This window comes from Halichoerus grypus, chromosome 13 (genome assembly GCF_964656455.1).
Source record: "Halichoerus grypus chromosome 13, mHalGry1.hap1.1, whole genome shotgun sequence".
NCBI classification, from domain to species: Eukaryota; Metazoa; Chordata; class Mammalia; order Carnivora; family Phocidae; genus Halichoerus; species Halichoerus grypus.
This window is the reverse complement of record NC_135724.1, coordinates 51,618,512-51,633,331: the sequence shown is the minus strand read 5'-3', so window position 1 is coordinate 51,633,331 and position 14,820 is coordinate 51,618,512. Positions and strand designations below refer to the sequence as shown.

The window sequence follows — 14,820 nt, the reverse complement described above, 5'->3', positions numbered from 1 at the left end:
TCTAAGAAATATCACCCACATTTGGGCTCAAGTACCACCTATATGGTAAAGACTCTGAAATCTGTATTTTCAGATACAATCTCTCCCCATGTTCTGAATCTATTGCTTCGGCTTTCTTTTGGATGGCTATGTTCTGCAGACAGCAAGCTCAACATCTCTAGTACTGGGCTGGTTAGCTGCACTCACTTTTTTCTCCCCAAGGTTGCCCACACTGGAAAAATGGAAGTTACTGTTGGTACTTCTTTCCTTCCCAGCTTTCACCATCTGCCAAAAAATGCTTGGAGTCTACCTCAACATTTCCTAAACCTGTCCCCTTCCTTCTATTTCTACTGTAATACTTTGGTTTAACTTCTTAACAATTTCAGTTGCTTCCCCACAAGTCACTTTTTTCTGTGCCCAAAAGGGTTTTGAAAAATGCGAATCTGATTAGCGTAACTGCAGGTCAGTCTTTTTCTCCAAATGGGAGCTTATATTTCATTCAAACTTGTTATATTTATCTTTGGAATATTAACACTGGGCCTAGCCTATACTATAGTAGGCATTTTTAAAAAAAAAGATTTTTTTTTTAAAGATTTTATTTATTTATTTGACAGAGAGAGACACAGCGAGAGAGGGAACACAAGCAGGGGGAGTGGGAGAGGGAGAAGCAGGCTTCCCGCCGAGCAGGGAGCCTGATGTGGGGCTCGATCCCAGGGTCCTGGGATCATGACCTGCGCCGAAGGCAGCCGCTGAGACTGAGCCACTGAGGCGCCCCTAAAAAAAGATTTGTTTATTTTAGACAGACAGAAAGAGAGAGTATGAGCATGTCAGGGGGGCAGAGGGAGAGAATCTCAAGCAGACTCCCCACCGAGCATGGAGTCCTGATCCCAGGACCCTGAGATCATGACCTGAGCTGAAATTAAGAGTCAGATGATTAACTGAGCCACCCAGGTACCCCACCTATAGTAGGCATTTTATAACTCCTCCGGGCCTCCCCGCCAAGTTTTCCTGCCTATAGCCTTTAAAAAGTTTCAAGTCAGTTTGAAAGTCTACAGGTTCAGTGCCCACTCCAACAAAAGAGAGAAATCAAACTGAAGGAAGTTAAGTGAAGACTTCATCTTAAATGACCTCACACCTGCAGAGTACCTGTTAAAGCAGTCATAATTCCTTATCTTCTTTCCACTGTGTGATGTTACAGAAACCCAATTATAATAACAATAGTATCATGAAACTGCCCACTTATCTAATGTTAACTATTTGCTATTTTTTTTGAGGAGTGGGAATTCTTTCTAATACAAAGTAAGTTTTGATAGAATTTGTTAACATGAAAAAAATGTGGGTTACTTGCATAATTTGTGAAATGCATAGGTTTTATTTCCAGATGAGAAAAACAAATTTCTATTCTGAGTAAAGATAGGATTTTGTATCTTGGAATCTTGAAATGCCGTAATACTTCTTGAAGAGCTGAATTAATCAGGGTTTTCCTTCAATTGTTTGTTGTCATATAAACAATACCTTTTGTGTGCAGTTGAGAAGTAGCTTCTTAACTTTTTCTTAATCAACTTTAACAATATTTAAAGGTTACTGAATCAATAATAGAATCAGTATCTCTCTCAGGGATATTGGTCATTTTATGTTTCAAGTATCTTAGAAGCAGGAACTTTCTGAAACCTACTTTTGGAAGTAGACTTTTATAGGCATTTGAGTTCCCCTGAATTTCATGGTGCAGAATGAAAAGTGTGGTTAATAAAAATCTCTTAATTTATCATGGCTACTTAGCCTCAAGCCCCAAATGATACATATCTACTTTTAAGATAGCGATCTCAAATTCCTTATAGAATAAAGAGATATTAAGGGGCTCCTGGCTGGCTCAGTCCGAAGAGCATGCAACTCTTGATCTCAGGGTCTTGAGTTTGAGCCCCATGTTGGGTGTAGAGATTTACTTAATATAAAACTTAAAAAAAAAAAAAAAGGTATATTAAATTATCTCAAGTTGAAGGAGGCAATTCTCCATTTAAAATCAAGGATAATTTACTCAGTAATTTATTGTATCATCATCAATGATATGTGTAGCCTAAGATGTTTAAGTTATTTAAAAAATTACTTCAAATGTTTCTAAGTCAAAGGTATACCCAATTCTCATTTTCCATAATATCTTATTAAAAATTCATTCCTTAAAAGCTACACATTCATTCCATAGAAACTACAAACCACACTTAAGTGTTAAAAAATCTTATTTTTGCTTTTAAAAACTGTTTTGTTACTTACCTGTTCTAAAGTATCCTCTAACCCCATTTTTTTATTTAGAGCTTTATTAATTTCTTCTTCAGTTTGGTTCAAGAGTTCCTTGAGTGGTACCTATAAAATATATAGGAATATGGTTACATACGATATACCTAGTACAAAATTTCTCATAAGGCATCTACACATTGTGATAGAAGGAGCCACTTTTAGAGGAAAAAAAGTGAAGCCATGATGTTTTTAAACTAAATTAATACATTATAAATAAGGCAATAAAAGTAATTTTTTTCTTTAAAGATTTATTAGAGAGAGAGAGAGACAGTATTCATGCAGGGGCAGGGGCAAAGGGAGAGGGAGAGAATCTCAAGCAGACTCCCTGCTGAGTGAGGAGCCTGACGCAGGGCTTGATCTTTCATGGGGCTTGATCTTTCGACTCTGAGATCATGACCTAAGCAGAAACCAAGATGATGCTCAACTGACTGAGCCACCCATGAGTGCCAATAAATAATTTCTATAACTATAGAATGCAACTTGCTTTTGGTTTTGAATACTTGCAAAATTTTAGATTTGCTTATGGATTCTGGAGATTCACTGCTATTATTTAAACATTTTTTATAAGTACACTTATATTAATGCAGTATCTTTCTTGAAAACAATTTATATTTTTCTCTTAATCCTTTTCAACTGTTTAATCTTACAATTATCTGCTTGTATTTCTTCTTTCTGCTATTCATTGGAATTCTGTTTTAATAGCACAAGACTTGAAACATAGCATATGTCCACCAGCCAGGGTCGGTTGAATAAGTTACACAATGAAGACTCTGAGACTGCAAAAAGAACCAGGAAGATCTCGACATACTACTGCAGAGAGATCACCAGGGTGGGTTGTTCTGGGAATAAAAGCAAGGTGGGTGTCCAGAACAGGCAAGTGTTTACCAGTTCATTTAAGAATGATCAAAGTCAGGAACAGCCAGACGGAAAAGATGCATAGGGCAAGGTACTTGGAAGGGGTGCAGAGCTTCCATACCCTCTGGGTGTGCCCTGCATCTCCATGTGTTCACCAACCTTGAAGCTCTTATTGTTTGTATTTCTTATGTTTATCCTCTATTCTACTAATTTTCTTTCAACACAGTACTTCATTGTTTCCCATCATTATTTTTTTATTGAGGTCAAACTCACACTTTAAAATGATTAAACTGAAATAATTAAGTTAAAATGAATTTAATATAAAACTACCTCTTTTAAAGCGTACAGGTCAGTGGCATTTAGTACATTCAGTGTTGTATAAACACCACCTCTCATTCCAAGTCATCTTCATCACCAAAAGAAAACCCTGTGTGTTACTATGTTTTTAGTAGGTCTTTTGAAGTTATTGCTGAGTTTTAATTTTGGCTGCTCCTTTTTGAAGGATGCAATGCCTCTTTAAGAACTTTTCTCCAAATACTACTTGTAACAGTTGGGGTTGCTCCTTCTGGATGCTATTTCTATTTTTATTGTTCTATTATTACGTAAAACTATTTTCAGAGATCACAATAAAGCCTTTCCCTCTTTTCTTAGAATGTGAATTCTTTTTGTATTGGGTAATTCTTTCTACACTGATTTGATGCAGGTAATTATTTTCTTGCATCAGTGTCAAACTACTCAAAATAGTGGGTGCGTAAACTATCTGGCTGCCAGCCTGTCTGTCTACCTGCCTACCTAGCTACTGCTTAAGAAACAATTCAGTAAAAGACTGTATGTTTACTGGGTGGGTTTTTTCTGTTGAAAATGAGTCCAGCTTTATTTAATCAAAGTCTGTTCACCAATAAACTGTGATCTCTGGAAAAGTAGGAATTGTATCTTTCTGGGTATTTCATCTCCAGCACCTAGCTGGTATGGAGCATAGTATGTACTTAATCAATAATTTATTGAATGAATGAATGATTCTCAAGGGAAAAATGCATAGCTTTAGACTTTGACATTCTTTATTCAAAAACTATGTATTTTGAAAAGTGTCATTTTTGAGGGGGCCACTAAAATACTAAAATCTGTGAATAATTGAGGAGTTGCAATAGAACGATTTAAAAATTTTCTCCAAATTACATCATTGGCCACATTTAAAAATTAGGTGCAGATTTTTCATTATTGACTGCTGGTGTTACTTAATGCCCTATTATATTTCATGCCTTCACACATGCCTTCAATGTGTGTCCTTGTGCCTGAAGCTTTTTCCCCAAAGACCATCCCAATAAATACCTCAACTTTCAAGATTTCATTCCAGGTTCACCATCTCTGTGGACACTTTTCTTTCCCCTCAATTCTGGGAAGAATTGATCTCAATACCATACCTTGTAAACACCTCTAATAAAGCACATATATAGCAATTATTTATTTATGTCTTTCTCTTCTCTAAGTAGCAACTTAAGAGCAAGGGTCAGGTAGTTTTTCTCTTTATAATCCTGGTGTCTATATTAAATATAATCAAAGTTTCTTTTGGTTAGCTAAGTAAATAAAGTAGGTAGAGAGAAAGAAAAGGCTTTATAATCCAAAGAGGACGGTACAATAGCGACTTTTAAGTACCAAAACAAAGGAAGATTAAAAGTTTCAGAGTTTTATTTCTATGTTCAGTCCTCAGTTATGAACATGCTGAAGTTTAAACTCTTACTTATAAATCAATGAACAAGACATTAGTCATATCATTTAAAAATCTTTGGAAGTACTCGTGATTACTTACATAAACTTGAGCTCTGTATTTGACAAGGCAGTTGGCTCCAGCTTCAGGATTAAACTTAATTTCAAAGTCATAACCTTTGGAATTTTCAGCACCCTTAGGGATAAGTTTTAATTTTCTGGCCAACTTGTGATACTCTGATAACTGTGTTTCAATCTGTAAAAAGAGAACACAAAAAGAAACATTAAAGTAAACCAAACAGCCCCATTCCATATGGTTTTCAATTGACATTTCTGCAATTACACATAAAAATTATAGTGTTTTTTGTAGTTTAGTAATTTGGTTTATTTTAGTAGTAAGGGTGGCAGTTTCAAAATAAAATACAAAGGTATATATAAAATAAAAGAATGAAAGGTTTTATTCACACTAAATCTGTGGGATAATTTAAAAACTGTAATTAATTAGTAAGCAATATACCACTGTTCTTTCATTTATCGGACAAATAGTTTGGAATGAGAATCAGTATCTAGGTATTAACTAAAATTTACTTTTTAAGGTGTCAGAAAAATTATGAAACTAAACAAACCTTAGTATTGTCAATGTACAAAATAAAATATTTCATTTATCCAAAATAAGTGAAATATAATAATTTAAGTCACAAATGTTATTTTAACAAAAATATTTTAATAACAATTCCATATTTCCTGGCCTCCTTCCCTGTCTTCAGGGCTCTGTTCAAATTACATTATCAGAAAGGCTTTTGCTATAATATAGCCCTCTGAATTTCTCAATCCTCTTTATTTTCATTCATAGCACTTACTACTATCTGATATTACTTATTTAATTTACTTTCATTGTAAGCTCCATGAAAACAGTCCCCTCAGGACTCAGAACAGTACTTGGCATTTAGTAGTACTTAATATTTGATTAAATAAATGAATTTGCAGAGTCTAGACAATTTATTTTCATACTGCTTCCTCCATTTAATACATACATAGTTTCTCACCGTTGTTACCTATCCACAAAACTGAACACTTTGAGTGAAAGAATGCAATGGGGGAAGAGCACCCATTGAAACTTGCTTAATCTGTAATTTCCAAAAATTTATCAGCTCTCAAAAGCAATGCTACTTATATATTACACTTAAGATTTTTTTAAAGATTTTATTTATTTGCGAGAGAGAGAATGAGAGACAGAGAGCATGAGAGGGAGGAGGGTCAGAGGGAGAAGCAGACTCCCTGCTGAGCAGGGAGCCCGATGTGGGACTCGATCCCGGAACTCCAGGATCATGACCTGAGCTGAAGGCAGTCGCTTAACAAACTGAGCCACCCAGGCGCCCTACACTTAAGATTTTTTAAAGTTATTTATTTATTCATTTAAGTAATCTCTACACCAAGAGTGGGGCTCAAACTCATGACCCCAAGATCAAGAGTCGCAGGATCTTCAGACTAAGCCAGCCAGGTGCCCCTAATTTAAGAATTCTTATTAATGAATCAGGAAATAATTTCAACTACTCTAATTTGTAATATAGTAGCTCTTCAGGGATTACTAAAATGTGTAGCTCTGTTTGTTCTTTTACTAAATGGTTTTATAGGTAGTTGCTTCTGTTCTTCACTAGGATTTTATTTAAATGAAAACAGTTTTCACAAGCCCATGCACTTTACCAGTCTAATTGCAGGGAGAGCAAATGTGTGGCACATTTATTCTTCCCACAAGCAATTCAGACAGTGAAAACTGATCACACATTTTCCTGATCAGCAGATGCTGGCTCTCTATTTCAACATAGAGATCCAGAAGGCTACTATCAGCCAGAGGTGGCATGTGGAATAAAAATGAACTCAGAAAAAAAGATGATGGATCAAATGTTGATGTTAAATTTTTGCATTCTGCTGTCATTCTTTAATCTCTTTCATCTAGTACCCTAAGGGTTTCTTCTCACTGTGTATGGCTTACTCTGCCCTAATCAGATCACTGCTTACCTATTTCCCATATAATTTTCTTCTTTCAGCCTGATCCTCCAAAATAAAGAATAGCATTTATACAGCTAATCTTAGCCAACTAAACTCAAGAGCTCACCTGGTCCAGAGATTCATAACTTCCCCATTCCCACACAGTGCTTGAGAGATAAAATATATTAATGTTTGTTGAAGGAACTCACTTCAGATTCACTGATGTAGTTTAACCATACCTCACTTTATTAATAAGGAAACCGAGGCTATGAGAGGTTAAATAACATGCTGAGTTCACACAGATATGTGATAGAAAATCCAGGGTTAAAATACAGGTTTACCAAATTCTAGGTTCAAAGACTTTTGGGATCACCACTACAGTCTACTTCTTCTTCTTTTTTAAAAGATATTATGTATTTGACAGAGAGAGAGAGACACAGCGAGAGAGGGAACACAAGCAAGGGGAGTGGGAGAGGGAGAAGCAGTCTTTCCGCTGAGCAAGGAGCCCAATGTGGGGCTCAATCACAGGACCCTGGGATCATGACCTGATGCTTAATGACTGAGCCACCCAGGTGCCCCTACAGTCTACTTCTTATAAATGTCTATCTTTCTCCTTAATACACAGGGACAGAGATTACCTAGAGGGTTAGGATGAGGGAGTAAAGATAGTCAAGGCAAAGCAAAAGTATGGTGAGACAGGGATTAAAAAAAGGAGGCAAAGTTTACTGCACATGAAAAATTACATTTGTAGGTGTGCAAAATACAGATTTTTAAAAATACAAAATAGTTAAAACCTGACTGATTAAGAAACCATTTGTATCATGCCTATAATGTACTTTATAAGGTGACCAGGATGAAAAACCAATATTGTCTCTTTGGGCAAAAAGAGCTGCTTTGTTTGATCTACTTTTTTATTTTAACAATAGTGATAAATATGAGAAATAATGTATTAAGAAAAGTGCTGGAAGTAATAGGATAAAAAATGCCATTACCTCTGGAGCAAAACAGAGACTAAATTTTTCTCAGTGAGGTATAAATTTTAGTACTATACCTACCAATAAACAAACATTGTAACTGAAAATACTAGGGTAGAAAACTTCAAAATTTAATTTTGAAACTCTCTAGTTTATTTTTTCCATTAAAAAAGAGAGAGAGAGAGAGAGCCCTTTGAAAGACACGATTTATTACCTTTTCTTAAAAGAGTCTTAACTTACATAACTTTTCTTAGGAATGCAATAGTGTATATAGCAGAAAAAAATCACTTTGGAACTATTTGATAGAAAAATATTATTTGGTCCCTAGACAACCTGTTAACTTATTGTTGTTTTAGAATATACTGGTGTCACGTTCATGATTATGCTAAATCATTAAGAAAAAGTTCTTGTCTACTGAGAGCTACATTAAAGGTAAGAGTAAAGAGTGCACAGCTAGCAAGGCAGAAGTATAGAATATTTATAAGGGACTGCCAACAAAAATAAGGATAAACTTTATCTAGAAATTCATATGGCCAATATGCCCAATTTCTCAACAATGTTATCTACAAGGATAATGTGCTACCTCTAAAACTGAAATGAAGTCAAATACTTTGATTCTGGTGAAGGTCACTAGTGACTGCTGTTACCAAATCTGACAGAAACTTTTAAATCCCGTTATTGCCTTTGATACTGCTAATTCCTTCCTGACTTCCTTTTTCAGCTTCTGTCCTCTTGACCTCTCTGGCTAGTCCTCAGTTACTTTTAGGCCTCTCTTAAGGGACCTTTGTCCACTTTAAGATGCTGGTGCTCCCTTCCTCCTGCATTCTTCCTTGGTGAATTCATCTACTCTTGTGGTTTCAATCACAATACATTCTGATTTTTACTTAGTCTACAATGCAAACCCTCATATTTTATGCTGAGGTTCAGACTCACAGAACAATAGCCTATTAGAATGCCCCATGGACATAACAGGTTCAGCATACCATCTCTATTCCTGACTGGCCACTTCTCTTCTATTTTGGAGTGAGCCGTACTATTGCTTGCCCCATTGCCCAAACTGGACACTGTGAATGCACCCTTTTTCTTTCATCAAGTCTTATTCCCTCTACCTCCTAAGTAGTCAGAAGTCACCCACTTCTTTGAATCTCCACTAGCATTATCTAAATTCAGCTCATAACTTCTCACCATATTATTGCCACAGATCCTTATCTGTTTTGCTCCCTTCCAATCCATTTTTCACATGACCAAAAATGAGATCTTTCTGAAATGTAGTATCTGTTTAAAAATCTTAAGGGCTTCTTGGAGCTTTCAGAATAAAGCCTAAACTTTTAAATATGAAAAGAATCTTTATTGTCTGGTCTGTGCTTTTTCTCTTGAGTCTTCTCTTTTGCTGTGCCCCTATCCCTTGCTATTAAGCTCCAGCCATATGAAAAGATTCTGATGCCAGAGTACAACACGCAATTTTTTCTTTGAGCTTTCCCATATACTTGTTTGCTGACTCCCCTACCCTTGCCAAGGTAACTTACTTACACTTCCCAATTCAGTTCAGGTATTATCTCTTCAAGGAAACCTTTCTAAAAATCACCTCATACATCTTCCCACACCACAGACACTACATCTGGGTTAGGAATACTATATGCTTCCTTAATACCCTGTGCAAACATCTTTTAGAGGTCTGATCTCATGGTCTCATATCAACTAGATTGGAAGTTTCTTGAGGGGAGAGTCTGTCTTTTTATCTTTATTCTTCTAAGCTCAGCATGGGAAGTGGCACACAGCAGATGTTAAACAAATGTTTGAATAGTGACTAGGTAAATGAAGAATCGACTCATATCCTCTTCTAGAATAAAAGGCATGTGATTTATGAACATTATTTTCATGTACTTAAAGACATTTTTGCTTATTTCTTGGTTCACTGCTAAAAAGTACAGGCTACCTTAAATCTGACTGAGAGAAATTGGGGTGTTACTGAATTGACATAAAGGGATGAGTGTGTTTTAGTAAAATGTCAATGTTAAAAAGTTTTAACTCTTAGCCAATTTATTCTACCCACTCAGTTTTTCTTAACAGGGATAGACCTTTACAAATGTCAGCTCTAAGTTGCCACTCTGGAAATGGTATGACATACCGCCTCTTTGCCTCTGGCATATTTTAGCTCTTCATTCCACAACTGCTGTTGTTCAGCCTCCAGGTCCTTGGTTAGTTTATTAATGGTCTGCTGCAGTTCATTTCTTTCATGATTTATTCTCTCGATGTCTGCAACTGAGTACTTCTGGTTATCGACAATATTCTGTAGGCGAGTATTCTCCTGTTTCATTGTTTCATATTCTAGTTCTGCATTAAAGAAAACAAATTTGTTAAGTTCTTTCAATTCCTACAAAGAAATTGAGGCCATTATTTATTTATTTTTAAAACATTGTTGAACCAGATTTTAATTTTTTTAACTCAGTCTCTACACCCAGTGTAGGGCTCAAACTCACAACCCCAAGCTCAAGAGTTGTACATTCTACCAACTGAGCCAGTCAGGTGCTCCGATGCCATTATTTAAGAGACTTGATTAATAGGTCTAAATTTCCAGGTTATTTACATGTATATTTTTCTCTTCTCTTTTTGGGGGTGATTCTATTTGATCCCACTTTGGTAATAACATTCCTGAAAGATGATACAATTAAAATTTTATGTTAGAAACTTACTTCCTTATTGGCTTGTATGATTTTCAGAAAGTGCTACATGAAAAAAATATGACCTCACACATAATGATTAGGATTAAGAATTATTACACCTGAGAGGGATAGTCTGCCAGTGATCAGTTCGAATGCTTTTAATACTCCAGCATGATTCTCTGCAATAAGTCAGAAAACCCACAAGTTTTTCACAAATATAAAAATATTTATGTTCAAATACATCACTTTATTATTTCACTGACATTTTCAGTAGTTTGATCAAATATTAAGTCACTACAGTGGTTAAGTTCTTGCTCTATTTACCAAAATTTGTTTGTTTGTTTTTTTTAAAGATTTATTTATTTGAGAGAGAGAGCACGTGCAAGTACAGGTGGGAGGGGCAGAGGGAGAGAGAGAATCTTAAGCAGATTCCACACTGAGCACAGAGCCTGATGTGGGGCTCGATCTTGATCCCAGGACCCCAAAATTATGACCTGAACTGAAACCAAGAGTCATACGCTTAACTGGCTGTACCACCCAGGCACCCCTCTATTTACCAAAATTTGTAAGCAAGAATGACTATATTATTTTACTAAGACAAAATGGTACTTACAAACAGCAAATGATTATACAATGGGCAAGAAAAGTTATCAAACTTAAAATATTTGGGGTTATACAGGATGGTGTTTTCCAACCTGTTATTCGTAGCTTATAAAGAATAGGATAGTACTTTTAAGCAGGCTGGGGTAGATGGATTAGAATATGCATGACCAAAGGGGCCAAGACAATCATTCCATGGGCTGACAGGATCAAGATCTTGGCTTTGCTATAACTCATTTGTAGCACTGTACTTGGAAAGTTCCACACTTGAGCTCAAAATAAAAATAGCTGAAGTATAACTTTATACATTTATCACAGGAATCTGCACAAAAAATCCACAATGTACATTATTCTCTCTCTTTCTTTCTTCCTTCCTTCCTTTCCTTTCTGTCTGTCTCCATACAGTTTTAATAGGTCTCTTTGATTCTTGGCCACGAGTGACTTTAAATAATCATGAAAGTTAAAATATTCAGAACAAAAACATCGTAGGCTAAATTATCAAATTATTATCACAAACTAAATCAATCTGGAATGGCAAATGATCGCTAAAATATATCTCTCACCTCTTTCACTTGCAATTACTGGGAAAAAAATTCTCACAAGAAAAGTAGGAAGTACGAAAATTCTCTTGATAAATACCAATGAGGAAGACAGGCTATTATAAAGTATTGATTTAATTGCATTACAAATATTGCTATAATAAAAAATTAGTCTATGGTTTCTTGTCATCATGGAGAACAAACATTAGGGGCCAAGTGTAAATTATTTAAAAGCTTGGTTTAGAGAAAATCTAATATATGTAATCAGAGTTATTTGGAAAAAAATAACCTGATTTAAGCAAATACTCCATGTAATTATCTTTGACTTGATGGATGGTTAATATTACTAATACTAAGCATTAAATCAAATATCCTAGGGACTATCTACACAAATCCTATGTGGGACAGACACAGCCTGTAAAATCCTACAAGAATAAAACTGAAGCAGACAAACACCTAGAAAAATAGTACAATAGGTCCATAGAGTTATTCATTTTGCCATCCAATGGCTCTGTGATTTATGAATACTTTGCTTTCCTTCTGGCAGTAGAGAAACATCAATCCATGTGTTACAGTATTTTCAATTTTATGATTATGATTGATATGTGCTTATGAAAAACAAGATTAGGAACACACAGGATATAAATATGTTTTCTTTAATTGGGCTTTTGCTTCCAAAGAATTGTAGTATTTCCATCTTACTTTTCTTTTTTTTTTTTAAAGATTTTATTTATTTATTTGACAGAGAGAGACAGAGCAAGAGAGGGAACACAAGCAGCGGGAGTGGGAGAGGGAGAAGCAGGCTTCCCACCGAGCAGGGAGCCCGATGCGGGGCTCGATCCCAGGACCCTGGGACCATGACCTGAGCCGAAGGCAGACGCTTAACGACTGAGCCACCCAGGCGCCCCTCCATCTTACTTTTCAAACAGCTTAAGCTGCCAAGTGGCTTAGAAGGTAGTGAGGGAGGATAAGACAATTGTAGCAGCCTGAAGCCAGCAGAGAATTAAGAATCTGGCTTATTAATTACAAGGTGGAATAGAATATATATTTATATTAGGCAGCATATGTTTTTAGGTTAGGTCCCTCTTAGCTTTAAAAAATCAGACACCTGAAAACATGTAGCAGGTTAAATAATGGTCACCCAAACATATGAAATCCTAATCCCTGGAATTTGTAAACATCTCCTTATTTGGAAAAGGGGTTTTTGCAGATATGATTACATTAAATATTTTGAGATGAGATTGCCCTGGATTATCTAGTGTGTCCTAAATGCCATCATAAATGTCCTTAAAAGATAGAGGCTATGAGAAATGGACACAAACAGAAGAGGAGACACACATACAGAGAAAAGGCAATGTGAAGATGAAGGTAGAAATTGGAGTGACATGGCCAAAAGCTCAGGAATACCATCAGATAAGAGAAGCTGGAAGAGACAAGGAATGAATTCTCCCCTAGAGTCTTTGGAGGAAGCTTGGCCATAATAAATTTTGGACTTCTGGCCTTTAGAACAAATTTCTATTGTTCTAATCTACCAAATTTGTGGTATTTTTTTATAGCAGCCTCAGAAAACTAATACATGTAGAAGGCATTGAAAACTTGGTGGCCTGCTATAGCCATTCACCATTAAAGGAAAAACAATATGGATGACAAAGCTGTCTCTGTATGTGATTAAAACCCAGGCAGGTCCCCATTCCAGTATGAATGTCCTCTTTTAGCATTGGTTGTGCTTACCTACTCTAGAAATTTCTTCATCAAGCCCATTCAATTTCTGGTCAAGAATGGCTGAATGAGACTCCAAATTGCTCATGTATGCCTGATATTTTTGAACATCTGCTTGTAAGGAAGTTTTCAATTTTCTCAATGACTCTAGACGATTCTTTAAAAGAAAAAAAACCATATTATTCTAATTGATAACCATTCCTTTACTTGAAAATAACACAGTATTATTTAAATTCATCTTAGAAAAAGGTGTATTAGCGTTTCCTATCCCTTTTAGAGGAAGCCAAAGAACTAAAAGGGAACTTTGCTGTTATTACCTAATTAAGAAGATGTACTTTTCAGGAAGTCAGTTTGGGATACAAAAAGTCAAGGGCCAGAATTAAAAAGCACAAACATTTAAAATCTGATATTTTACAGAACAGTCTGGGCACTTCAGTAATATAATACCCCAAATAAAATTAGGTATCTGGATATTATCATTTAGCTTTTAGAAAGCCCTTAGAATACAGTATATTACATAAACCCACTTATCACCATTCCTTTTTCACTAACTACATAACTCAGGACTTCTTGTAAATTGTGCTCCCTAGAGGTGTATAACATGGGGATCTTGTTCAAAAGATCTTTTTGGTCTTATGTAAATAGGTAAGACTCTTTCATCATATTCTGAACACCATTAGTTCAAGACTGATAGATCACAAGGGAAAACAAAGCTCTAGAGATACCAAACATGTTTTCATGGGGAGTTCTGTCCTATGTAAAAAAATTAATTTTTAAGAAGCTTATTTTGTTATTTTATTTATTTATTTTTTAATAAAGAAACAGCTGGTATTCTTTAAGGAGATCCAAGAGTCCAAAAGAGCTAAGTATATAAGCCTATTGATGAAATAAACATGTTTACTAACCGGTTCTTTTTCTCTTTCTTGTTCCAATCTTGCAATCTGTTCATTCAATGCTTTGTTTTTTGCTGCTAATGATTCCAGCTTGGAAGCATCAACATTAAATAAATCCTCTGGAGAGAAAACCCCAAAACTTAGTAAGATCTCAGTTCTGCCTAGAAACATTTTTCCCCAGGTCTTCACCGTTGCTGTTTCCCTTACTTCCTTCTTGGTCTCTGTTCAAAATGCTACCAGTTAAGGATATCCTACCCTCTAAAATAGCAAACCTTTCCCTTCACTACACTTTCTATCCTCTTACTTGCTTTATTTTTCTTCATAGCACTTATCAACCTTTGATTTATAGTTGTTTATTTGATTATTATCTGTAGTAGAGGTAACCTCACAGGGCAGGGATTTTCTATCTCTTATTCATTACTGTATCCTCTGTGCCTAAATAGTGGCTTGCCCACTGTAGATATACAATAAATACTGTGTGAGTAAATGAATTCACTAAATGCTTTTTATATTAGATCACTATGAATTTTCCTCTTTCAAAATGAAACTTCATTTACCTTGCTCCTTTTCTTACGTCGACAAGCTGAAATTGTCCTATTATTTCAGGAAGATA

The 14,820-nt window shown here is 35.6% G+C and overlaps 1 protein-coding gene across 2 annotated transcripts in view; it reads right to left on the bottom strand.

The window, feature by feature from the left end:
• Window positions 1-14,820, bottom strand: part of NDC80 (NDC80 kinetochore complex component) — a 47,694-nt gene that overhangs the window by 15,498 nt on the left and 17,376 nt on the right. For both annotated transcript variants that reach the window (XM_036123385.2, XM_036123384.2), the window contains exons 9-13: window positions 14,220-14,326; window positions 13,327-13,471; window positions 9,922-10,127; window positions 4,934-5,086; window positions 2,248-2,337 (exon numbers count right to left, since the gene is read on the bottom strand). In XM_036123385.2, the coding sequence (XP_035979278.2) occupies window positions 2,248-2,337; window positions 4,934-5,086; window positions 9,922-10,127; window positions 13,327-13,471; window positions 14,220-14,326 (701 nt within the window). The remainder of the gene's footprint in view (window positions 1-2,247; window positions 2,338-4,933; window positions 5,087-9,921; window positions 10,128-13,326; window positions 13,472-14,219; window positions 14,327-14,820) is intronic.